The 26,461-nt window shown below is 41.3% G+C and overlaps 1 protein-coding gene across 3 annotated transcripts in view; it reads left to right on the top strand.

Annotated features, from left to right (window-relative positions):
* The first annotated feature begins 737 nt into the window (after window positions 1–737).
* LOC134225232 (apolipoprotein D-like) overlaps window positions 738–26,461 on the top strand; it is a 92,676-nt gene continuing 66,952 nt past the window's right edge. The window contains exons 1-2 of one of the 3 annotated variants that reach the window (XM_062705128.1): window positions 738–752; window positions 9,708–10,197. In XM_062705128.1, the coding sequence (XP_062561112.1) occupies window positions 10,066–10,197 (132 nt within the window). In that variant the 5' untranslated portion in view covers window positions 738–752; window positions 9,708–10,065. Of the gene's footprint in view, window positions 753–9,487; window positions 10,198–26,461 lie in introns of those variants that run through there. The other 2 variants (XM_062705126.1, XR_009983202.1) reach the window with 2 other exon arrangements.

Consider the following 26,461-nt stretch of genomic DNA (forward strand, 5'->3'; position numbering starts at 1 on the left):
CAATTGCAAAACCATCTAAAGGACAGTTTATGTGAACAAAGGTTATTCTGCTGACTGAAACATCAACCTTGAACCTAGAATCGATGGTCAGCTGGAGCTCATTATTGGCCAATAAACACATGGAGAAGAAACAACTGTTAATGGCACCGGTTAAATAGCCCAATGGCGTGAAAAGCTCAAACAATAAACAACGAAAACAAACAGCTTGATTCTCAAGTTAGCAACCCGGTCACCATAATAGCTCAGTTGTTTCCGCTGTTTCGTATTAAATGGGGTGATGGGCCATTGTGTTCAATTTGGATCAACTGGTTATCTGAAAATCTTCGATAATCTGCACCTTTTAGACTATTAATCCTTTGAAAAAAATAATTCAACAAACTCATCAGGGAATTGAATTTCTATTAGTATTTATTTATGAAAAATTAATATAATAAAGAAACATCATCTGAAAACGATCAATTTAAGTATAGTATGAATACATGGAAACATTACGAAGTATTTCAACAAAAAGCCACTATTACAGAAATTGGTATCTTTACCCCAAACGAACGATGAAATCACGACAAACGTAAAAGCAGCGACCGTTATGGCTTCATGGTTGACCAGACAAAATAAAACACAATATATCGGCACTATTGGTCAGTCATACTTTGCCCGTGGACCTCGAAGAATCGGTAGTAACGTAATCGAAAAAAAACGACGAGTGGCAGCGAAAGTCGACAAACGGATTTGTTTTTTTTTTCTTTTCTAAGGTTCAGAACAGTGATAGTGTTCTTGGAAGCTTCTCCAGTCCTCAGTGAGATTATGATAAGCTCATTCGACGACGACGACGACGAAGCAAACAAAAACGCAGGAAGAAATTACAAGATAAATGGAAGATGAGTGGTGTTTTGTGTGGTTGAATCATCCGGAGATGTCCGTCGTTGTCGTCGACGCGAGTTTAAATCCAGTCAATCGGATTTATGTAAATTCGGTCGGAGCGATGACGACGACGTGCTGGACGTGATCAGTTGTCAGGCTCAATTTATATTTGATGGATTGGATGAGGATTGTGAGTTGGAGGGATTTGAGATTTGTCGGTCCATCTGATTTTCTTCAATTCGAGCAACAATCTTTCTGACGTTTATTTTCTTATTTGTGGTAATCGTGGGCGTGGGATATGGAAATCCGTACGACACACAGATATCAAATTCCGCACACCTTCAGAATTGGACCATGCAATATGTCCCGTTGAATGAATTTATTCGCTACAATTGGGGTCATATTTGACGCAGTAATAATGACAGCAAAATAAAATTTCCATAACAAATTGGAAAAATTTTATTAAAGAAAGCAGTATATGAGCAATAAATAAATATGAATTTTCCCTAAATAATGCCTTCATAAACAATTAGGAATTTTTCCCAAAACAAAAATAAATTAGCACTTTTGAAAGCAAAAAAAAATTTACACAAGGAAATCAAAATAACTCAAAATGTTGAATTAAAACAAAAACACGAAAAGAATTGAATAAATCAATATTAGCAATGAACAATTGCAAATTTTTCCATAAAACAAACAACATAAAAAATTAAAAACTTTACACAGAAGAATCAATTAGGAGCAATAAAAAAATAAGAAAATTTCCATGAAAAATTACAAGAAGACTTAGGAAAGAATGCTCGGTTTTATTGCTTTTTTATTAATTTTTTTATTGCTCTTAATTAATATCTGGTAGAAAAAAAATTATTGAAAATTTTGCATTTGTTTATTTCTAATATGATTTTTTAGGGAGATTTTGCATTTCTGAATGAGAAATTCTTCTTTAATAATTGCAATTTTTGCTTATTCTTAATTTTCATGAAAATTTTGCATTATTTGGGGAAATTTTATAATTATTTATAACTTATATCTTCATTTCTTTATAGGCCTAATAATCTCTTAATTTAGTAGGGGAGTTTTCATTTCAGTCCAGCAATATAAGCGCCCAACATTTGACGTTTGCATATTTTCCTTTCAAGTTTGCAATCTGTTTCCCAATACATCTACCTAAAATTTTATCCCTTCAACACGGGAAAGGGCTCTGGGGCCGACAGATTGCAGGACCCTTAATAGTGTACAAAAAAGGTGGATTTTGATGCAAAAGGTTTTGTGGAAACCGAAGTTCATTCAACACCCCTCCCCCTCCTTACTATGGCGCTGATTATTGGGGTTAGCCAAACAGACTGGAGGAGTCCTACATTTCTGCGCGACAAGTGTGAAAAGTTGGCAAATGTGGAAAGGCATTCCACTTAAAAATACTCTAACTGGGCTAAACAGGTATTAGATCGCAGGTCATTAGGCCGAATCAGGCCGAATGAAAGGTTGAAAGCAAAAAGTGATAATGAGAAGTAAATAGTCGGATCTTCCATCTTTCTTTTTCCTTCTTCCTTCGCCCTTCTTCCACCTTCCTTATTCCTTATTCGTTCTTCCTTTTTCCTTCTTCCTTCTTCCTTCTTTCTTCTTCCTTCATTCTTCCTTCTTCCTTCTTCCTTCATCCTTCTTCCTTCTTCATTCTTCCTTTTTCTTTCTTCCTGCTTCCTTCTTCCTTCTTCCTTATTTCTTTTTCATTTTTCCTTCTTCCTTCGTCCTTCTTCCTTCTTCCTTCTTCCTTCTTCCTTCTTCCTTCTTCCTTCTTCCTTCTTCCTTCTTCCTTCTTCCTTCTTCCTTCTTCCTTCTTCCTTCTTCCTTCTTCCTTCTACCTTCTTCCTTCTTCCTTCTTCCTTCTTCCTTCTTCCTTCTTCCTTCTTCCTTCTTCCTTCTTCCTTCTTCCTTCTTCCTTCTTCCTACTTCCTACCTCTTACTTCCTTTTTCCTTCTTTCTTCTCCATTCTTCTTCCTTCATTCTTCTCCCTTTCTTCTCCTTGTTTATTCTTCTTCCTAAAGATTTCTTTTTTCTTTCTTCATTCTCCTGGCTTTTTCTTCCTCGTTACGATTTCTTTTTTCTTTCTTCATTATTCTTTCCTCCTTCTTCCATCTTCCGTCTTTCTGTTTCTTTCTTCTTGCTTCATTTTTCTTTCTTTTCCTCCAGGAATTTCTCCGGAAGTTCCTCCAGGAATTCCTCCGGAAGTTCCTCCAGGAATTCCTCCGGAAGTTCCTCCGGAAGTTCCTCCGGGAATTCCTCCGGAAGTTCCTCCGGGAGTTCCTCCGGAAGTTCCTCCGGAATTCCTCCGGAAGTTCCTCCGGAATTCCTCCGAAGTTCCTCCAGAATTCCTCCGGAAGTTCCTCCGGAATTCCTCCGGAAGTTCCTCCGGGAATTCCTCCGGAAGTTCCTCCGAATTCCTCCGGAAGTTCCTCCGAATTCCTCCGAAGTTCCTCCGGAATTCCTCCGGAAGTTCCTCCGGAATTCCTCCGAAGTTCCTCCGAATTCCTCCGAAGTTCCTCCGGAAGTTCCTCCGGGAATTCCTCCGGAAGTTCCTCCGGAGTTCCTCCGGAAGTTCCTCCGGGAATTCCTCCGGAAGTTCCTCCGGAATTCCTCCGAAGTTCCTCCGGGAATTCCTCCGGAAGTTCCTCCGAAGTTCCTCCGGAATTCCTCCGGAAGTTCCTCCGGAATTCCTCCGAAGTTCCTCCTGGAATTCCTCCGGAAGTTCCTCCGGAATTCCTCCGGAAGTTCCTCCGGGAATTCCTCCGGAAGTTCCTCCGAATTCCTCCGGAAGTTCCTCCGGAATTCCTCCGGAAGTTCCTCCGGAATTCCTCCGGAAGTTCGTCCGGGAATTCCTCCGAAGTTCGTCCGAATTCCTCCGGAAGTTCCTCCGGAATTCCTCCGGAAGTTCCTCCGGGAATTCCTCCGGAAGTTCCTCCCGGACTTCCTCCGGAATTTCCACCGGTAATTCCCCCGGACGTTCCTCCGGGAATTCCTCCGGAAGTTCCGCCGGGAATTCCTCCGGAAGTTCCGCTGGAATTCCTCCGGAAGTTCCTCCGGGAATTCCTCCGGAAGTTCCTCCGGGAATTCCTCCGGAAGCTCCTCCGGAAGTTCCTCCGAAGTTCCTCCGGGAATTCCTCCGAAGTTCCTCCGGAATTCCTCCGAAGTTCCTCCGGAATTCCTCCGAAGTTCCTCCGGGAATTCCTCGGAAGTTCCTCCGGGAATTCCTCCGGAAGTTCCTCCGGGAATTCCTCCGGAAGTTCCTCCGGGAATTCCTCCGGAAGTTCCTCCGGGAATTCCTCCGAAAGTTCTTCCAGGCATTCCTCCGGAAGTTCCTCCAGGAATTCCTCCGGAAGTTCCTCCGGAAGTTCCTCCGGAAGTTCCACTAGAAATTCCTCCGGAAGTTCCTCCGGGCATTCCTCCGGAAGATCCTCCGTAAATTCCTCCGGAAGTTGCTCTGGGAATTCCTCCGGAAGTTCCTCCGGGAATTCCTCCGGAAGTTCCTCCGGGAATTCCTCCGGATTTTCTTCCGGAATTTCTCCGAAGTTCCTCCGGAATTCCTCCGGAAGTTCCTCCGGGAATTCCTCCGGAAGTTCCTCCGGAATTCCTCGGAAGTTCCTCCGGAATTCCTCCGGAAGTTCCTCCGAATTCCTCCGGTAGTTCCTCCGGGAATTCCTCCGAAGTTCCTCCGGAATTCCTCCGAAGTTCCTCCGGAATTCCTCCGGAAGTTCCTCCGAATTCCTCAGGAAGTTCCTCCGGGAATTCCTCCGGAAGTTCCTCCGGAATTCCTCCGAAGTTCCTCCGGGAATTCCTCCGGAAGTTCCTCCGGGAATTCCTCCGAAGTTCCTCCGGGAATTCCTCCGAAGTTCCTCCGGGAATTCCTCCGGAAGTTCCTCCGAATTCCTCCGGAAGTTCCTCCGGGAATTCCTCCGGAAGTTCCTCCGAATTCCTCCGGAAGTTCCTCCAGGAATTCCTCCGGAAGTTCCTCCAGGAATTCCTCCGAAGTTCCTCTGGAATTCCTCCGAAGTTCCTCCGGGAATTCCTCCGGAAGTTCCTCCGGGAATTCCTCCGGAAGTTCCTCCGGGAATTCCTCGGAAGTTCCTCCGGAATTCCTCCGGAAGTTCCTCCGGGAATTCCTCCGAAGTTCCTCAGGAATTCCTCCGAAGTTCCTCCGGGAATTCCTCCGGAAGTTCCTCCGAATTCCTCCGAAGTTCCTCCGGGAATTCCTCCGGAAGTTCCTCCGGGAATTCCTCCGAAGTTCCTCCAGGAATTCCTCCGAAGTTCCTCCGGGAATTCCTCCGGAAGTTCCTCCGGGAATTCCTCCGAAGTTCCTCCGGAATTCCTCCGGAAGTTCCTCCGGAAGTTCCTCCGAAGTTCCTCCGGAAGTTCCTCCGGAAGTTCCTCCGGAAGTTCCTCCGGAAGTTCCTCCGGAAGTTCCTCCGGAAGTTCCTCCGGAAGTTCCTCCGGAAGTTCCTCCGAAGTTCTCCGGAAGTTCCTCCGGAAGTTCCTCCGGAAGTTCCTCCGGAAGTTCCTCCGGAAGTTCCTCCGAAGTTCCTCCGAAGTTCCTCCGGAAGTTCCTCCGAAGTTCCTCGGAAGTTCCTCCGGAAGTTCCTCCGAAGTTCCTCCGGAAGTTCCTCCGGAAGTTCCTCGGAAGTTCCTCCGGAAGTTCCTCCGGAAGTTCCTCCGGAAGTTCCTCCGGAAGTTCCTCCGGAAGTTCCTCCGGAAGTTCTCCGGAAGTTCCTCCGGAAGTTCCTCCGAAGTTCCTCCGGAAGTTCCTCCGGAAGTTCCTCCGAAGTTCCTCCGGAAGTTCCTCCGGAAGTTCCTCCGGAAGTTCCTCCGAAGTTCCTCCGGAAGTTCCTCCGGAAGTTCCTCCGGAAGTTCCTCCGGAAGTTCCTCGGAAGTTCCTCCGGAAGTTCCTCCGAAGTTCCTCCGGAAGTTCCTCCGAAGTTCCTCCGGAAGTTCCTCCGGAAGTTCCTCCGAAGTTCCTCGGAAGTTCCTCCGGAAGTTCCTCCGAAGTTCCTCCGGAAGTTCCTCCGAAGTTCCTCCGAAGTTCCTCCGGAAGTTCCTCCGGAAGTTCCTCCGGAAGTTCCTCCGGAAGTTCCTCCGGAAGTTCCTCCGGGAATTCCTCCAGGAAGTTCCTCCGGGAATTCCTCCAGGAAGTTCCTCCGGAAATTCCTCCAGGAAGTTCCTCCGGGAATTCCGCCAGGAAGTTCCTCCGGGAATTCCTCCAGGAAGTTCCTCCGGGAATTCCTCCGGACGTTCCTCCGGGAATTCCTCCGGAAGTTCCTCCAGGAATTCCTCCGGAAGTTCCTCCGGGAATTCCTCCGGATGTTCCTCCGGGAATTCTTCCGGAAGTTTCTCTGGGAATTCCTCCGGATGTTCCTCCGGGAATTCTTCCGGAAGTTCCTCCGGGAATTCCTCCGGGAATTCCTCCGGAAGTTCCTCCGAGGATTCCTCCAGAAATTTCTTCGGGAATTCCTCCGGGAATTCCTCCAGAAGTTTCTCCGGGAATTCCTCCGGAAGTTCCTCCGGGAATTCCTCCGGATGTTTCTTCAGGGATTCCTCTGGATGTTCCTCCGGGAATTCCTCCGGAAGTTCTTCCGGGAATTCTTCCGGAAGTTCCTCTAGGAATTCTTCCGGAAGTTCCACCAGGAAGTTCCTCCGGAAGTTTCTCCTGGAAGTTCCTCCGGAAGTTCCTCCAATAATTCCTCCGGAAGTTCCTCCAGGAATTCCTCCGGAACATCCTCCAGGAATTCCTCCGGAATTTCCTCCAGGAATTCCTCCGAAAATTTCTCCGGTAGTTCCTCCAGGAATTGCTCCGGAAGTTCCTCCAGGAATTCCTCCGGAAGTTCCTCCAGGAATTCCTCCGGAAGTTCCTCCAGGAATTCCTCCGGAAGTTCCTCCAGGAATTCTTCTGGAAGTTCCTCCAGGAGTTCCTCCGGAAGTTCCTCCAGGAGTTCCTCCGTAAGTTCCTTCAGGAGCTCATCCGAAAGCTTTTCCTTGAATTTCTCCGAAAGTTCCTTCAAGAATTCCTAAGAAAGATCCTCCAGGAATTTCTCAGAATGATCCTCCTGGAATTCCTCCGAATTTTTTTCCTGAAATTCCTCCGGAAGCTCCTCCAGGGGGTGACAATGGGTCAAATGGGGGTGATAATGAATCACTATTTCAAGTACTTAGAATGCATGTAGAAAAGATTGAATGTAATTGGGGGCAAGAAAACCAATTTATAAGAGACGTGAGACGATCGTGTAATTCAAATGGAAGATATCGACAATCGTCACTCTATTCAAAGTGCCTCACCTCACCAGACGCAGAATAAGCACAAATGTCACCCCGACGTAAAAATACTCTTTTAACAAAATGTACGAAACCCAATAAACTATTGATTTGATAGTCCTTCAATAGCCTTCGGCGTGGTAAAAAAAAATTCGGCGGCGGCACGCCGACTCTTCTTCTTCTTCTTCTATGGCTCTACATTCCAACTGGAACTTGGCCAAGCTTTTCAACTTAGTATTCTATTAGCATTTCCTCAGTTATTGATTGAAAGCTTTTCTATGCCCGCCATTGCATGAGTATGTATCTTGTGTGGCAAGTACAATGGATACACTATGCCCAGGGAATCGAGAATGTTTCCAACCCGAAAACACCCTAGACCGGACTGAGAATCGAACTCGCCACCTCCGGATTGGCAATCCTACGCCTTTGCTCACAAGGCTGTTGGAGACCCCCACGCCGACTCATTTCCTTCATTTTTTATTTCTTCTTGCTTATTTCTTTCTTTTCACTTATCACTTTTTACTACTCGCTTATCACATCTCACGTCTCACTTTATAATATCCACTATTCACTCCCCTCGTCTCACTTCTAACTTCTTACTGCTTACTTTTTACTTTTCACTTCTCATTTTTTATTCCTCACTTTTCACTTCATACTTCTTACTTCTCATTTTTCACTTCTTACTTCTCACTTCCCACTACTCACTTATCACTTCTCGCTACACACTACAAACCACTAACTTCTCACGTCTCACTACCCACTTCTCACTTTTTACTACTTGCTTCTTATTTCACACTTCTCACTTTTCATTTTTTACTACTCACTTGTCACTATACACTACAAACTACTTACTTCTTATGAGGTGAACCGGTCTAGGGCCGAAAACCTCATTAATAAAGACAATAAATATACTTACTTCTCACGTCTCATTTTTCACTATCCACCATTCTCTTCTCACTTCTCACGTCTCACTACTAACTTGTCAACTTCTTCCTTCTCACTTCTCATTTCTCATGTCTCACTTTTCACTTCACACTTCTCTCGTCTCACTAATAGCTTCACACTTTTTACCATTCACTTCTCGCTTAGCTTTTCAAAAGGACCTAAATAACATTTTTTCATGAATTATTTTGAGTACTGCAATCAAAATCTTTCATGTTTTTCTGTTAATTGCGCTATTCAAATTAATTCATGAAAAAAAAATGTTACTTAGGTCCTTTTGAAAAGTTAAGCGAGACTTCTTACTTCTCACTACTCACTACTCACCTTTCATTATTCACTTCTTACTTTTCATTCGGCCAAACCTTTCGCATTGGTGTCGCTGCTCCCAAACCATTACCTAAATATGCAAAAGTTCCCTGCCATAACCACTAAGTCTTATGCCAGTTATCTTGGCGGTAATGTAATTCATTTGCCCAAGATCGGGCGTATAATGCGAAAAGCAGAAAGTAAAGAAGAATGAAGAAAACACAGTTTTGAGTAGTTCGATTATGGAACAAGAAAGGCTAGAAGGAAGATTATTCCGAATTTTATTTGGAATGGGAAAATGATCACACGAAGGACAGGTTCGAAAAAAAAATACAACTTCACAGTAAAAAATCTACCTTCAAACCACCGTCCATTTGAGACGTCACAAGGTGCCGGAGATATCAACTTTCAACTGATCTCGCGTGACGCATTTTCATTGAGCATAAAGCATAAACAAATCCGAAAAGCCATGAATCAGAATGGCTCTATCATGTCTCACTCACCACGATCGTGCTAGGTGATAAAGTCGAGACAAACACTAAACATCAGATGCTGATTGTGGTGGTTGTTACTGCGGCGGCTTATTTCAAACCAGTCTCGGTGATCCCCGCAATCTTAGGCTCACCAAAACACGCAGAGCTCAATCAATGCTAGTAGGTACCAGCATCGTCGGTACCACAGCTTCTTTCTCTCATCAGGTTTACTCATTGATTATATATACAATAGGGTGAAGCTTTTTAATATTGTTAGTGTTTGCCAGATTTATGGTTTTCTTTGTCTTCAGTCTCGTCCCTATTCTTGAATTGTTTTCTAGTAAAGCAAATGCCCATGATCGCATATTTGTAGATTTTTTATTACATCTGTTAACCGTTCAAATTTTTTATAAATATCTGCTAACCCTACGAAAGCCAATTAGGCAATGCTATCTCATGGGCAATCCGTTGCTGATATTTGTTCCTCAGAAATCGCAAAGAAATTTTGAATCTGGGAATTCCAGTTTATTTTTCTCGAATAACAGTAAAGGTTATCACATTGAATCAATAAAGATTCCCAAAAAACAACTGTCTGCTTTATAGAGGAGGGGGAGGCTGCTAAAAAGACTGGCATACGGTCATAATAAATTGGATTTAAATTCAAGAACTTGATCATTCACTAAATGCACGCCGCACCCTGAAGAACAGTCAGCTGCAAATACGGCGCGAGATAACGTCCGGTCTTGTTCAACTAACCGCAACAAAATCACCAGCATCGTACTGAAAACTTGGAACTGTGATTCAATTTAAGTTTTACGCCGTACTCGATAGGATCGCTAGCGCTCAGTCGGTCGGTCGGTTGGTTGTTCTTCGCTCGGTCAAACTCGCCCAGATCAGCAGTTTCGTGAGCAGTGTGTGGAGTGAAAAGTTGCTTCTGGTTCCATTCCGGTAGCGCCGTCATCGTCCACAGAAAATCCTCCGGAAATAGTGCCGATTTTGGGGAAAAGTTTTACACCACCAGCATCCCGCACGGTCAGTCAGTCAGTGGTGCTGCACCACCAAATAGCAGCTGTTTAAAGAACGAACTAAAACCTGGTGGTCGGTAGAGGAAGGACATTCAAACAAAAAAAAAATCAAGTGATATAAGTTTAGTGTTGTAGTGCTGCGAGGAAGAGTGGGGCCTCCAAAGATGGCAAAGTTTCTGGCGATGCTGGCCGTTTGTGCCATCGTTTGCGGTTTAGTCACGCTCGGCAGTGGACACACGTACAAAACCGGAGAATGTCCCACAGTGGAACCGATGAATGGCTTCAGCATGCAGCAGGTAAGGATCTTGGTCCAAAGCCAAATGGTTTGCTCGTTTCATTATGAATATATCTGCATAAACCTTCAATTTCGTGAACTTCAATATTATGAACATATTTCCTCGGTTTTATGACACACTTCTTTCTAATACTTACGAAGAGGACAAACTTAGAAAACATTCTAATAATTTACACAGCAGTGAACCAAATAGGTATGAACAATTTGGCCATATCTGGTGGTGCATTACACATATCACCTTGTGACAACGCGACTACTATTTAAAGAGCCATGGTGGCTATAACAGATTTCTTGCTGGGTATTATCGTATGAAACCTGAAACGTTTACGATTTACACCTTGAACACGGTCATGACGCTTTTATACAATGCAGGGAAGTCGAATGAAAGCAGGCATTCCCACAGCTCTGGGGTCGATGCAGCGCGGCACGTTGCATGCTGTTCAATTTACTACAGCCAGTAAATCCACTGATTGTGTTAAATAATTCAGCTTTACGAGTACGGTGCCCTTTGACCGTCAGTAGCGATTTCGCCGCTATTTGCGAGTTGAATATATAGTGTATATGATGGGAGCAACAAGTGATTGAGACCGTTTACTCGATTCACGTACTAGGGATAGAGATGTGCGCTGCGAAAACTCTAACAAACCCCAGTGCAGAGTTCTACTTTGAATTGTCTTGCAGGAATTTTGGGAATTTGTTCCTTTATTAGTTCAAGTTCAATTTCTCTAACACATATTCTTACCTCAGAGTTTTTATTTTAGTTTAATTCTACAAACATTCTAAATAGTTGATGCAGTAACCCATTCTCACCCTTACCTTCAGCTTGATTGATATGAGTGATAAAAGAACAGGCAAAAATATCAAAAGTTTGCACTAAAATATCATTTAATTATCAAGATATGCTGGGGACCTTCTTAGCCGTGCGGTAAGATGCGCGGCTACAAAGCAAGACCATACTGAAGGTGACTTGGTTCGATTCCCGGTCGAGTCTAGGAAATTTTCGGGTTGGAAATTGTATCGACTTCCCTGGGCATAAAAGTATCCGCGTGTTAGTTTCATAATATATGAATGCAATAATGATAACGTAGCGTAGAAACCACGCAGTTAATTACTGTGGAAGTGCTTAATGAATGCTGCGAGGTGGTAATGTCCCAGTGGAGGATGTAATGCCAACAAAGAAGAAGGTCAAGATATGCTATACATAAGAACAAATCAATAGCACATGACATCGATCACCCTTTACAAATAGCATAACTAGATCTCCTCTTGATATTTTTTGCAAGATAATGATAGAGTTGTCTGATCTGATTTGATTTTATCTCTTATATCAATCATATCCATATCTCATTATGCTATCTAATCACTACTTAGTTCTATTTTTCAGATAGCCTCTCGAGGATTTTTCTTTTTTTTTGATATTCTCAGAAATTTCTGAGTAAATTCATTCAAAAGTATTTTTGGAAATTTGTCCAGAAAATCTTTCGAAATTCTCACAGCTGTTGTATCAGAAATTCCTCTGATAATATATTCACAAAATCCTTCAGAAAAGCTCCGGAGATTTCTTTTTAAATTCTCCCGAATTTCTTTCAGAAATTCTCTCGGGAAACTCCTCCATGCATTCCTTCGGAAACTTTTCCACAAACTCGTTTAAAAATTTCTTCAAGCCTTCTTTGGGAATTCCTCCAGGAGTTCATTCAAAAGTTGCTCCAGTGATTCTTCAAATTCTTTTTATGGAAACTTTTTAGGAAACCCTTTGGAAATTCGGTGTGGGGTCATTTGACCGAATGTCATTTACGTTGAATGTCCTTTGGACGAATAGTTGAAATTCGTTCCTTTATTGGGTGAGACGTGGGAACTAAGATGTTCAATGTGAGTACAAAGTTGTGAGTAATGAGTGCTGAAAATTAAATGTGAGCACTGAGTAGTGAGATGTGAGCAGTAACAAGTGAGTAGTGAGTGATGCATCAGCGAGAAATGAGTAAGTAGTAAGTAGTTAAAAGTGAGATATGAGAAGTGGGAAATAAAAAAGGGAAAAAAAGTAGTGAGAAAAACAGAAGCAATAGGTGAGAAGTGAGAGATGACAATTGGGAAATGAGAAGCAGGGTTTTGAGAAGCGAGAGAAGAAGGATGAAGAAGAAGAAATGGGAAAATGGCGTTGAACTTTATTTTAAGATTAAAAAGATACCTAAATAAAATCAAAAACCCAAATCAATCCACCTAGCGTTGGTGGTACCTTTCTCGCTCATTAAAAAAAACAAATTAATCCACCTAGCGTTGGTGGTGCCTTTCTCGCACATTGTAAAAATGAGTAAAACATATAAGAAAGGTCAAATTTGCACTTTAGGGGGATAGATTTTACTTTTTCCCTCAATTTATGTCTATTTGCGGTCATTTGAGTGTATTGCAGCGATTTCTGTAGAATTTTTTTTTCGATTTTAATTTTTTTTCCCGTAATAACTTTAGAACGCAATGGGCGATCGTACCAATTTTCAATAGGAAACAGCTAGACCGCGAGTGATCCTATAGCCTTTACGCATACTTACGAGAAAGGCAAAAAGGGGCGAAAAGGGAAAGAAAGATTAAGGAGGAATGAAAAAGGAAGTACGAAGTTGCGAAAAGGAAGATGTAAGAAAAGAGCAGTTCTATAGCCTTTCCGTATACTTAGTTTACGAGAAAGGCAAAAAGAAGAAAGAAGGAAGGAAAAGAAGAAGAAAAAAAATAAGGAAGGTGGAAAAAGGGAGAAGGGAAAAAAGGAAGGAAGAAGGGAAAAGGCCGTTTGGCCGAAAACCATTCGGCTGCACAAGCCATTTTGCTGAATAGATCATAAACGTCTCACTTTTCAATTCTCAATTATCATTTCGAACTTCTCACTGCAAAGAGAGATGTCTCTCTTCTTACTTCGTTATTCCCACTTGTCTCGTGAGAAGTGATAAGTGAGAAATAAAGAGTGAGAAGTGAGACATCACTTATTACTCCTCACTTTTCATTTCTCACTTCTCACTGTAAACAGTGGGAAGAGCGAAGTGAAAAGGGAAGCGCATCTCTTCTCAATCATCATTTCTAATTTCATATTTCTCACTTTTGCATTGAGAAGTTGGAAATAATGAATTGGAAGTGGAAAGTCAGACGTCAAATAAGCTATTGGCCAAATTAACATATTCCACCGAATGACCAGTTCGCCCGAATGTGTTTCTCCGTAATTCTTTGTTTGTTCTATTGACCTTCGGTCAAATAGCCTTCGACCAAATGGGTTTCGATCAAACAATCCTTCCCCAAAAAAGAAAATAGGAGAAATAAGATAAAAGATGGAAGGAATGAGGATTATTTTTTCAATTCTTAGATTCCAAACCTCACTTCTCCCGTCTTATTCCTCACGTGTCACTTCTTACTTCTCACTCATCACTTCTTATTCCTTACTTCTCATTTCAAAACTTTAACTAATCACTTCTCTTCTCACTTGTCACTTTTCATGCCTCACTTCTTGCTTTTCAGTTCTCACTACTCAATTCTCAGTTCCAAATTCTCACTTTTCACTTATCACATATCACTCTCACTTGTTCCTTTTCATATCTCACTTAACTCATCACACTCCTCACTTCTCATTTTCCATTTTTCATTTTTCACTTTCTACTTCTAATTTATAAATTCTTATTTCTCACTTCTCAATTCTCACATCTAAGCTCTCACTTCTCACTTTTCACTTTTTACTTCTCACAAGGAACTAAGCCAGGTCTCATTTCTCAATTCCTACTTCTTACGTCTCCCTTCTCACTTCTCAATTCTCGCTTCCCATGTCTCATTTCTCCCTTCTTATTTCTCACTTCTCTCTTGTCACTTTTCACGTCGTTAGTCACTCCTCACTTCACTTTCAACTTCTCACATTTCATTTCTTATGAGGAGCGAGAAATGACTCATTGCCCACTACTCACTTCACACTCTACTATTACTCACATCTTATTACTTTTCCCTACCCGCAATCAAAAGATATTTTTTCAACTATTCGGCCTAATAGCACGAACGGAAATTATTATAGCTATTTATCGAAACTTCGGAAATATATTCGTAAATATATGCTTCGAAAGTCGCTTCAGAAATTTCTCCTTAATCCCGAACAAAATCTTCAGTTATTCCTTCAGTAAAATCCAAATACATCCTTCAAGGAATGAATTTGGAATTTTTTGAGTTTTGGGTTTATTTGTAATGAGCCCTTCAAGAATTTCTTCGAAAATTCCTTAACGTACACCGGGGCAAGTTGCAATGCGGGTCAAGTTGAAACGTACGCAGTAATTTAGATAGGAAATGACCGAATGCCCTGATTATTTTTTTAAACAAACAACTCTTCTAAGCGCATCTTCTGACTGTCTTTCCCGGAAGATTGTAGTTAGTAAAAGCATTCCAAACCATTGTTTACTTTTCGCCCTTTGCAAAACCCAATCCAACTTTTTAGCGTGCGAAACCCCGCGAAACCCCTCCCCCTCCTCTTGAAGTCTACGTAGACTTTTCCAAAATTTACAAAATATCATATATGATTGGAAAACAGTATTCAAATCAATTTCAATATGTAAACATTACAATAAAATTCGAATTTCAAACATAACAAAATCCAACAAAATAAAACTCAATTTAAACGAAATCAAATTAAATCCTCTGTCCACAGCTCCTGAAACCAAACCTCAAAGCCAATTAACTAAATTTCTGTTAAATTTGATTCCTCCTAGAGGTGTGCGCCACCACACTTTTGCATCGGTGCGCCATTGATTAAAATCTGTCACGCATCAATTCTTCACGCTGGTAGGATTTGAAATTCCAAAAATGTCAAGTCTACATTCCATTAAGTTTTTCATAAGAATTTTCCGATTGATAACCTTTAAAGTTTCCTGGTAATACTCTAAAGAACTCTTCGTGAAAATTCCGATGCTTTTCTTGAAAATTCCATGTCCCACGTTGAATAATCATCTGTTGAAATCCCAAGAATTTCCTTCTAAATTCTAAAAATATTCCTGTTAAAAAGAATTATTTCCCGAGGTAATTTTAAGTTTGAACGGACATTCCGAAATATTTCCCGTGGAATTTTAGAATGGTTTCCAACGATATTTTTTGAATTTCTCTTTTCCTAAGGAAATTTTAATTTGCCGAGAAATTTACGAAGAATCTCCCATGGACGTTTCGAAGAATTTCGCTTATATGTCAAAAGAATTCCTTGCGAAAATTCCGAAGAACAGGAAAAAAAAAGTTCCTGGGGACTTCCCAGAAAATTTTCAGTGGGAATTCTGAAGTTTTTTTTTTCGGAGAATTCCCCTTTCAAGTTCCAAAGAATGTTTTTTGGAAATTCCAAAGACTTTTTCTTTGATATTCCAAAATGCTTCCTTTGTAAATTCCAAAGAATTTTCCGTTGAAGTACGACATAATTTCCCTTAAAAGTTGCAAAGAATCACTTGTAGAAGAAGCTCCTGCCGAAAATAAAAAGATATTCTAGTAGAAGCTGCAATAAAATCCAAGTGGGAACTTTGGATTTTTTTTTTAATGTTTTTTATAGAATACTTCGGGGAATTTACTGCCGCTAACCGCAAGTCGAGCACATCTGTATATGGAGCCCCATATACAGATGTGCTCGACTTGCGGTTAGCGGCAGTTTAGCTGTTCAACACAGAAGAATTTCCCGGTGAAATCCATTACAGTTTTTAATTTAAGTTAAGCCGTAGTTCAGACTATTACTATAGCGAAGTTCATTTGAGTTTTCTGGAGAAACTCAAGAGATTATTTCAGTAAAGTCATGCAAAAAAACTAAAAAAAATCAATAAGTCAACTTGGCACAAAGCTGATGTATAAATTAAATTAAAATGAAATTAAATTAAATGAAAAAGTCTACGTAGACATTTGGTCCCCCTTCGTAGACTAACGTTGAAACGATGAAATACTAAATTCAATATATTTTAATACCGACATTTTGGTCAATATTCACAATTTATAGCGATATTCGCATAATAATCCCAAAGCCACAAATCGGCCATCTTTGAAACCTCATTCTTTTTAAGTGATTTTCCGAGAGCACGAGTTGTGAGAACCATAACAATCATCGGGATGAAACTTTGGTAGATCATTTGCTTACTTATGCTAAACAATCGACTTAATTTTAACACTGTACGACAATTATTACGCTAGATTTGGACTTTTGGAAACGAGAGGCAAAACATGTGGTGAACTTGAAATTCACCACGGGATTAACTGTATAATCACCCTGAAAATGAGCAATGGGTCATCTATGAAACATAACCCCGAAGTGAACGCAGGACATGAAATAGCAGTTATTTAAGAAAATTTGAAATTAGTAGGTCAAACACTTTCAATCGAAGTCATTGTTTTGGGAAACAGTTAGAAAGCATGTGTGTCTTGGTTTTCATTAACTAATCGCATAAAATTTTAAGGTGATTATAGAATGAAGCCCGTGGTGAATTTCAAATTCACCACATGTTTATCTGCATACATTTCCAAAAGCCCAAATCTGGCGTAATAGTTTTCGTACAGTGCTGAGACACAAATTATGATTGTTCAGCATAACTAAGCAAATGATTTACCATCATTTCAGCCCCATACGCATTATGGTTCTTTCATCTCGTGCTCTTGAAAAAAATATCGGAAAAGCACGTGGTTTACAAAATGGCCGAATTCTGGCTTTATTCTATAATCACCTTAAATCTATTCTATTAGAATAATTATTTGGATCCAGGTGTGCTTAGGCTTGTCGCTGTGAGGTGCGAGACAAGATGAGGATATGTTTCCTCATATCTAGGAGGTTGTCTGAGACGGTGAAATCAGTCCCAGTAACCCCAAAGCCGACTCCACGGCTCGAAAACGACTCATCCTTAAATCTATGTTCATGATTTTGGAAATCTCTCTGTTGATGAGCTCGACCGTTCGAATCAGGTTGACTTTGGTCGGACTCCGAGAACTTTCACATTTTTTTTTGTTGGGCTCGGCTAAGAATCCACCTAAAAGCTGATGCCATCACCTGAAAACGTGTCCTCGTACGGTTTTGCTAGCTGTCATAATAAAGCCTACCGAGTTGACCCAATGGAGGCAATTACATAACGGCTGTTCGGCCACATTGAGAGTTGATGTAAAGTCAATGTCAACTTCTCTCCACGAACAGCCTAGATAGCCGTGTGGTATCGACAGCTGGTTATCTTGCTAAGAATAACATTACGGGTTGCCTGTTCCAGTGGTAAAGGTCCACCATACAGGTGACCCTCAATTCTTAGTGTGATGCAGCTTTATGCTTACCGTGCCTCCGAATGAATGGTTAGGGAGAGTTTAATAAGAACCTAGCCGCAAACGGAGCTTGTGAAGTACCAGGGCCCCCTTCACAGATAATCGGCTACTTTTATTCAATCTCAAGTTGAGCTTAAATAAGGCTGTGGTTATGAACATGTTTTTACTTAGTTTTCAACAAATTGTCACGTATGTATATGGATTCGCATTATGCGTTTTTCACAATATACTCTGTGTTTCGTCTTTGACGTTCGGTTTCTTAGGTTTTCAAAGAAATGTCTCCTATATGGATTCACACTCTATGCGTTTTTCCCAAGGTAATCTGTGTTTCCTCTTTGACGTTCGGGTTCGGCTACTCTTGTTCAATCTCAAAGGTTAAATGAATATTTAAATAAATTTAATATGTACGCTAATATTTACAATAACAATTTGATAATCTAAATTGGAACTAGCCCGCCAATGATCACCTGGTTCGATTGTAAGCAACGGACCCTAAACCTTTCCTTACACTCACCAAAGCGCTCGTGTAGAGTTTGAATACCGGTCAGACGGAGGACCTCAGAAGCTCGTGTCCTGGGAGGGGTGTTCATGATCATCCTCAGGAGCTTGTTTTGAACTCGATGGAGTTTTAGATAATGAGTGTTGGCGCAGCTCTCGCGGACCGGCATGCCGTATTCGATCACGGGATGATGATTTGCTTGTAGACAGCAAGCTTATTTTTCAGGCACAATAACGACCAACGCAACGGTTGTTCAAAGGGTACAGTAGTTTCAACAAAACGTTACACTTTGTCACCGTCTTGTTAATCTGCTTACTCTATCTGTAGACGATGGAAGTGCCACTCGCGCGGGGTAAAGTAGTTTTCTTATAATCAATAAAGATGGTCCATTAGTCCCGCCTCTATGTTGATTGGTATAAGTGCTAATATTGTGAAACTGTAACACTCATCAAAAGGGCGGGCATGGCTACAGGGTTAACATTATTGATTACGAGAAAACAGATTTTACGCGCGCGAGAGTCATTTTGTTTGGAATGCCGCGAAGAGCAGACAGCGGTCAATTTTATTCCCACCGATGGTGTGGGTCGTGCAGTCATCGTTGTCGTCAGCATCAGCAGCGCTCAGAAAAAAAATCTTGTCTGAAGTTCTAACGATTGGCTACCATCAGTGAAAGCAGCTCTTAAGCCACAACTTGAGGCGAGACGAATTTTGTTCAATCGCTTGGTGATGGCAGATAGTTCCGTCGGTAGCAGAGTTACGAGCGCGCGTCAGAAAAAGACGCTGCAAAAAATTATTCTCATAGCAGCAATAGCAGTCAAGTGAAATTTCCCCTCAAGATTATAATTTTAGTAGGTAGTCTGCTACTTGTTTCAGGATTCATTTCCATTCATTCGAATACATTTTTGCAGCTTCTTCTTCTTACACGCACTCGTGATTTTACTACCGATGGCAACATTCAGCTGTCGCCAAGCGATTATAATTTGCACTTCAAACAAAATTCGGCACGTCTAAACCTTCGCTTCCAAAAAATTGTGATCCTGAGAATCGATTTATTTTCAATACCTACCAAATCACAAACTGCTACAAAACCAAATAAAAATCTTGAGAATACTTCACTTGGCTGCCACTGATGCCATCCATGCGAAAAAATAATTATCGCATCTCCCTCCGACGCGCCTCTCCCTTGTGATTCTGGTACGGGCGGCAACTTTCTGGCATCGCAAAGCGGTTAATTTTCACTTTGAACAAAATTCTTCACACAGCAACCTTTCCTTGTATAAAATGGTGGTCCTGAGAAGAACCAATTTATTGGTCCAAAACCAGACCATGCAAGAAAATGTAACTGGAGTGCCACTGACGCCGACGATAGCCACTCGATAGTTTTCCGCTAAACGGCTACAGATGCAAAAACCACCGCCATCGATGCTAGGACCGCTACCAACGCCATCGTTCCGGGCGCTCTCCGTGACCACTCATCGTGGATCATCGTACAGAAAGAACGCGCGAGCGCGAATAATGGGCCTTTTTATACTCGGAGAAAATGAAAGGGTAGGTCACAAGGCCCGTAACTGACATCATTGTGATGTCCGCGTTGGGAATGTATGAACGGGATTGGTTGGTTTTGATAGTTTTAATGGGTAGGTCAAAAATTGATATTTCCAATAGCTTATAGTAAATTATCAAAATTTTCAATGAAATTGACAAATTGCTGGAGAGTTTCCGAGTCGATTGATGTAGAAATCTCGAAAATCCATTGAAAGACAAAGGCTCTATTAGCGTTCAAAATCTCACGTGATTTCGTGACGGTCCCCAATTTTAGATTCTGAGTACCCAGTACCTTTAGGTAAGACGTTGTTCAACGTCAATTTTTTGGAGAATAATATGTTTTGGACCTGGACAATCTGGAGTGGCCATTTTTCAAAATTGGTCAAAATATGTCGTGTGACAACTCAAACTACATGATTTCACAAACCAATATATTTAGGTCTTCTGGGCAACTTGGGTTAAATCCGGTTACATCGACCACAATCCAAAGGATCTGTGAAATGTTTATTATCTAAATTGAGTCAAAGCACGTCGTGATGATATTTTTAGCGTTCCTAGGCTTGAATCTGAAGGACTTACGGAATGGTTTTAAATTGAGTCAAAACCGCATGCTTCATGGTTTTACAAAGCAATAATGGGAAGGATATTTTTAGGGTTCTTAGGTTCGATCCGACTAGACTTGATTTTGATAAACTGTTTTGATCTAATTGAACAAGTTTTCGTTTAGTATGTTTCACGGATCGCAGCCAATGTGATCAAATGGCCTAAGAGCCACAAAAAGGAATTTTTTTTCATTGTTTCGTGAAACCATTAAGTATAAGGTGGCACACGCCCCAACTATTTTGATTGAATTTAAAAAATATCCATTTCGTAGTTTTTCCGACTGCGGTCGATGTTACCGGATTGAACCTAAGTAGCCCAGAAACACTAAAAATATCATTCCAATCATTCAATTCTGAAATCATGAAATTTAAGGTATTAAGGTTCCCCCAAACACACGCGACGCGATTCTATCGCTCGGCGACTGCGATTCTGTCGTCGCTGGTATGGAAGGGTAAATGGAACATTGCCTGCAGCGACCCAGCGATAGAATCGCGGCGACTAGTTGTCGCCGTCGCGGCGATGAAATCGCTTAGGTCTGGGGGAGCCTTTACACTACGTGCTTTGACTCAATTTAAAAAAAAAAGCAATTCTCCAGGTCCTTCGGATTGTGCGGATTGAACTCATGTGGCTCAGGCTGCATAAAATATAATTTCCAGCATTGGCTTATATTTCTCTTAATGCTTGGTAGAGAGCAGCACTGCCGTAATCTGAAAAAGTGACGTATGCGCCATTTCACAACATACATGTTTTCCATTTATCTGATTAAGAGTAGGATGAATACTACTCGTTAACACGTTAACACACGTATACGTCACTTTGCCAGATTACGGCAGAGCAGCGTAAGTAGAGATTTACCGTGCTGACTTTATAGCTACCACCGAGACGAACTCCGACAACTGGAAGGTTCACGTCGAGCTGATCAAAAGGGATATCCCGAAAGACCGCAATCGCCATCAACTGCAGGATATTCGAGCCTAACTTTAAGGTCCACTTGTATTTCCTCCAAAGGAGTGGTCCATGGAGTCAAGTGCAACCCAACCCAACCCTGAAAGCCTGGCGCGTTTGAGCAGCTCTAGGTAGGGGGTCTCCAACAGCCTTGCGAGCAAAGGCGTAGGATTGCCAATCCGGAGATAGCGAGTTCGATTCTCGGTCCGGTCTAGGATGTTTTCGTGTTGGAAACTTTCTCGACACCTTGGGCATAGTGTGTCCATTGTACTTGCCGCCCAAGATACATGCTCATGCAATGGCGGGCATAGACAGCTTTCAATTAATAACTGAGGAAATGCTAATAGAATATTAAGTTGAAAAGCAGGCCAAGTTCCATTGAAGAAGAAGAAGGTTGGGAAGATTACTGGAATAATCCGAAAGCCGTTGATGTTCCGCTGGATACAGAGATCGACCTCCAGCAGAAGAGTGAGGGTCGGAAAGGTAGCGAATGCGCTACCAATACAAGGTAGAAGCAAATCGTTCGATGTAGCAGAGGAGTGCCATAGTCAAGGGGAGACTCATGCATGGTCATATTTGGATGTTCTCTAGAACCACACAGAAAAAAAATATGAAAAATAAACAGCGCGTAAAACTTGACATGCGAAAATTTACGCTATTCTTCGCTGAAATGGTCCTCTTCCTAACAATATTGCTTACAACTTGTATGCAATATTGATGATTCACGTCAAATATTGTATACATTTAGGCTATATCCTGTGTGGAATTACGCTAATAATAGCGTTCCATTTATATGCATGATTTTTAGCGTAAAGTTCAGTGGATTTTTCTATCTGTGCAGACAGAGATTTTTTCCCTTGTGCATACCTAATGGCACATATTTATTGTCCTATTAATAGCCAAATGTAATTAGTAAGTTATAAATCTTAAAATCATTCTTTCTGGAGGTTCCCAAACTATTTAATGGATTTATGATTTGGTGAGGCATTATAATTTACGAACGTTTGGACCTATTTTCAAGATTTCCTCACTTATTGATTCGTCTGTATTTGGACACAGCTGTGTCTGTACATATTAATTGTTGAACAATTTGAAGCGTAAAATAGAAAAAATGTCAATGCGGAAGCGGGCAGGTTTGTCTAGTTTTAAATAAATAGGTACCTTCAAAATTTTCTCGCTTAGAATCATAGGAGCGTAACTGCATTGATCGATTCCTCCTAATCGATGTTTTCTTTTATTTAATGTGGCGAACTGTGGTAGTTTGCCGAAGATTTTATTGTTTAGTATAATAAAGATCGATTGCATCTTGCACCAGAACCAACGATCACAGTTGTAGCTTCTGAAACAATTGAGTTATTAACAAAATACAAAATCGATTATAAGAAATCGATTAATACGATTACGCCCCTAGGATTCTAAGCGCGAGAAATAGATCCATTTTCTAAATCTCGAAGTGTTATCCTTGTAGTACAATATAATCGAAAATTTGTTTTCCCCATTATGCTGAGCAGAGATTTATCCAAACATACTTCATGTCCTCATACCATCAGTTCTGTTCCATCACACTCAAAAGTTTACCTCGTTCGCCGTTTTTTCTCAATCAACATGTGAAAATGTGCGTAAAGTGTACTGACAGGCAGCTCTGTATCACATCTATGCAAATATTAACCATCATCACCGAACTGAACTGAACTGAACGGAACTCGCTTGCGAAATGAACCGAAGCCGTGTTTATGTTTATCTAAGGAAGTGCGAAGCACCGCCTCGAAGAATCATCAATCAACGTCAAAGTCAGGCTCGAGTTTGCTTACTTTTCGCCATTCGTATCCTTTCGATCAGCGAGCCAAAAAATATAAATGTATATTGCCGACAGCTTTTTCGGCGGCAATTTGTTTGCCAATTTGCTGGGACAAGTGGTCTGAAATGCGATGCGCCATTTTTCACTTGTAACGAGCGTAACGTTGTTGTGACATCACGAACAAAGTTAAATGTGGAGAAGCATGGTTGTGTATTGCAGCAGACGCAGAATCTAAAACCAGAGCATTGAGTTTAAGCACCTATACTTTGCAACTATGTGTGAATGTCCAATAACATGACAAGATGCGTTTTGCACCATCCACCTTCCAATATTGCTATCTTCTATTTCCGTTAACCCACTTCCATACCAACTGCCACCATGCATCCGGATCTCGAGGGTTTGAGTGACAATCCTTCCGGATGACTACTCGTGAGAACTTTTCAACACTGTGAACGCGTCTTTTTCCAGTGTGCAAACAACCACTCGAAAGCAATTACTTTATGGTTCAACATCAATCATTTCTACTACTCTTGACCACGCGGCGGGCCATGTTGTGTTAGAACCAGGGTAGAAATATTTCACAGTCAATGCAGTGAAAAACATGGATCTCAGTAAAATCTGCAGTCGCCTTCATCGCCGCCGTGGTGAGTGCGACTGGGTGCAGCCGAAAAATCATTTCCAACACCGACAATTCAATTTCGCATTCAGCCACTCTCAAGTCACTCTGACAGGCTCCTCAGTTCGCGCCTTACCGTATGACTGTGAGTGGCCCATTTAAACGCGTGGTGAATTTTTTCAATTTGTTGGGTGAATGTGTACATTTTGCTGTGGTAAATTTCATCTTCGCGGCGCAGTGGGTGATGTGAGTTCTGTTGTTTACTTTTCTGCCTCTCCGGGAATGTGAGGTTGATTTCAAAGCAGGAAGAAAATAAAAAAAATGATAAAAAAAACATCACCTTCATCCAGTGCTGCCGAATATTTACAACCCTGGTTAGAACGACCTATTTTCCTAACCAAACAAAACCTAGCCGGCTGGTGTACTCTGGGTCTGGATATTCCGGAAAGTTTTCGTTCAACTGGTGTTCGTTGCACTATTTAGGAACGGAACTGACCATTAGGATGGTTTGAAAATTAGTTTTGTCATCCTCGTTGTTGCCAATCAATATTTCTCCACAAAGAAATTCTTGAAAAAATTGGAACCCTGACCCAAACTAGTATTTTATGAAGAGGTTTTAGAACTGAAATTGTAAAATTGGAACAATTATTACAATAAAATTATTTTACAAATATACAAAATAAACAATAAACACATTCAACAAATTAAAATGATCGACGATCTCTCTGTGCCCCGAGAGAAACGTCCAATGTTTTGCCCATTGCGAGATATGACGAGGTTTCCTTATAAGATTTTGGTCCATCAGTCAAATCCCGCAAATGTGTTTTCATTGCGTTTCGAATTCTTTGTCTACAGCAACCAACTGCTGTATTCATAGCTGGATTTGGTGTAGGATTCAGATCCTATTTGGGCACCTAGAAGAATTTTGTGCCATGTGGCAATTCCTCGATTTATAATATTAACTAGCTTTATGTACCCGGCCTTGCTCGGAATTGCCAGTTGGGTTTGCAGTTTTTTTTTTCACAATCGTAAAATGATAAAACAAATTGGTTAACAGGGTAATTGTGTTTACTTATTGATACTTTATCATTTGAGAAAGCTTTTGGAAACATTGACTGATTTCGAAGAAGGGATCGTGGGTTTGAATACCCTTATTCCTGGCAAACGTCTATTTCTTAAGATGGAAAAGCATCCACCGATGCCTTAATCCAGGTAAACGTATATTTTTAAAGAAGGAATCACACCCACCTTTGCCTTATTCCGGACAAATGCTTTTTTTAAAGAAGAAATCACATCCACTATCCTTAAGAAAAACATTAATTATTGCTTTTCACTGGGCAAACCATGATTCTGATTAAGGGTTACAATTATCATTGATTTATACCCAGCAAATACATGATTCCTATGAAAGATTTTTCTGATGCTGTTCATAATTATGACCTTAGGCCAAATAGTGTTATGTTAATGGCCTATTTCACTCAGGGATATGTCATATTCTGAGATATGTGTATCAGGAAGTATCATTTTCATTATTTTTTTAAATGTCATTACCGGGAAAATGTTATTGTCAAGAATTTTTTTTTGTTTAAGGAATCCGGGCAATCGTCGTCTCCTTAAAATAAGGAATATGTGTTTCAAATTTAGTTGAAATCGGCCAAGGAGCTCAGAAGTTGCACTGAATTGATCGTTTACTAAACAATACACTTCCCTCCACACCCTCTCTTTTTCAAAAAACATGCTTAAGCCCCCTATCGTCATCTCCTTAAGATAAGGAATATGTGTTTCAAATTTGGTTGAAATCGGCCAAGAGATTCAGAAGTTGCACAGAATAGATCGATAACTAAACATTACACCTCCCCCCACACCCTCCCCATTTTTCAAAGAGCATGCTTAACCCCCCTATCGTCGTCTCCTTAACATAAATAATGTGTGTTCAAATTTCATTGAAATCGGCCAAGGGGCTCAGAAGTTACACAGAGTTGATCGATAACTGAGAAATACCGCTACCCCACACCCACCCCTTTTCAAGAAGCTTGCTTAATCCCTCTATCGTCGACTCCTTAAGATAAATAATGTGTGTTCCAAATGTGGTTGGAATCGGCCAAGGGGTTCAGAAGTTGCACTGAATTGATCGATTACTAAACAATACACCTTCCCCTTTTTCAAATAACATGCTTAACCCCCCTATCGTCGTCTCCTTATAATAAGGAATGTGCGTTCCAAATTTGGTTGAAATCGGCCAAGGGGCTCAGAAGCTACACAGAGTTGATCGATAACTAAGAAATATCCCTCCCCCCACACCCGCCCCCTTTTTGAAAGAGCTTGCTTAACCCCCGTATCGTCGTCTCCTTAATATAAATAATGTGTGTTCCAAATTCGGTTGGAATCGGCCAAGGGGTTAAGAAGTTGCACTGAATTGATCGATTACCAAACAATACTCCTCCCCCCACACCCTCCTCCTTTTTCAAAGAGCATGCTTAACCTCTTATTGCCGTCTCCTTAAGATAAGGAATGTGTGTTCCAAATTTGGTTGAAATCGGCCAAGGGGCTCAGAAGTTGCACTGAGTTGATCGATTACTAAACATTACACCTCCCCCCACACCCTCCCCCTTTTTCAAAGAGCATGCTTATCCCCCGAACGTCGTCTCCTTATGATAAGGAATGTATATTCCAAATTTGGTTGGAATCGGCCAAGGGGCTCAGAAGTTACACAGAGTTGATCGATAACTAAGAAATGCCCCTCCCCCACACCCCCTTTTGCAAAAAAATTCCCTAATCCTTTCGTCGTCGTCTCCGTAAGATAAGGAATGTGTGTTCCAATTTTCGTTGAATCGGCCAAGGAGCTCAGAAGTCACACAGAGTTGATCGATAACTAATAAATACCCCTCCCCCCTACACCCTCCCCCTTTTTCAAAGAGCATGCTTAATCCCGTATCGTCGGCTCCTTAAGATAAGGAATGTGTGTTCCAAATTTGGTAGAAATCGGCCAA

The sequence above is a fragment of the Armigeres subalbatus genome, chromosome 3, assembly GCF_024139115.2.
Source record: "Armigeres subalbatus isolate Guangzhou_Male chromosome 3, GZ_Asu_2, whole genome shotgun sequence".
In the NCBI taxonomy this organism is placed as follows: domain Eukaryota; kingdom Metazoa; phylum Arthropoda; class Insecta; order Diptera; family Culicidae; genus Armigeres; species Armigeres subalbatus.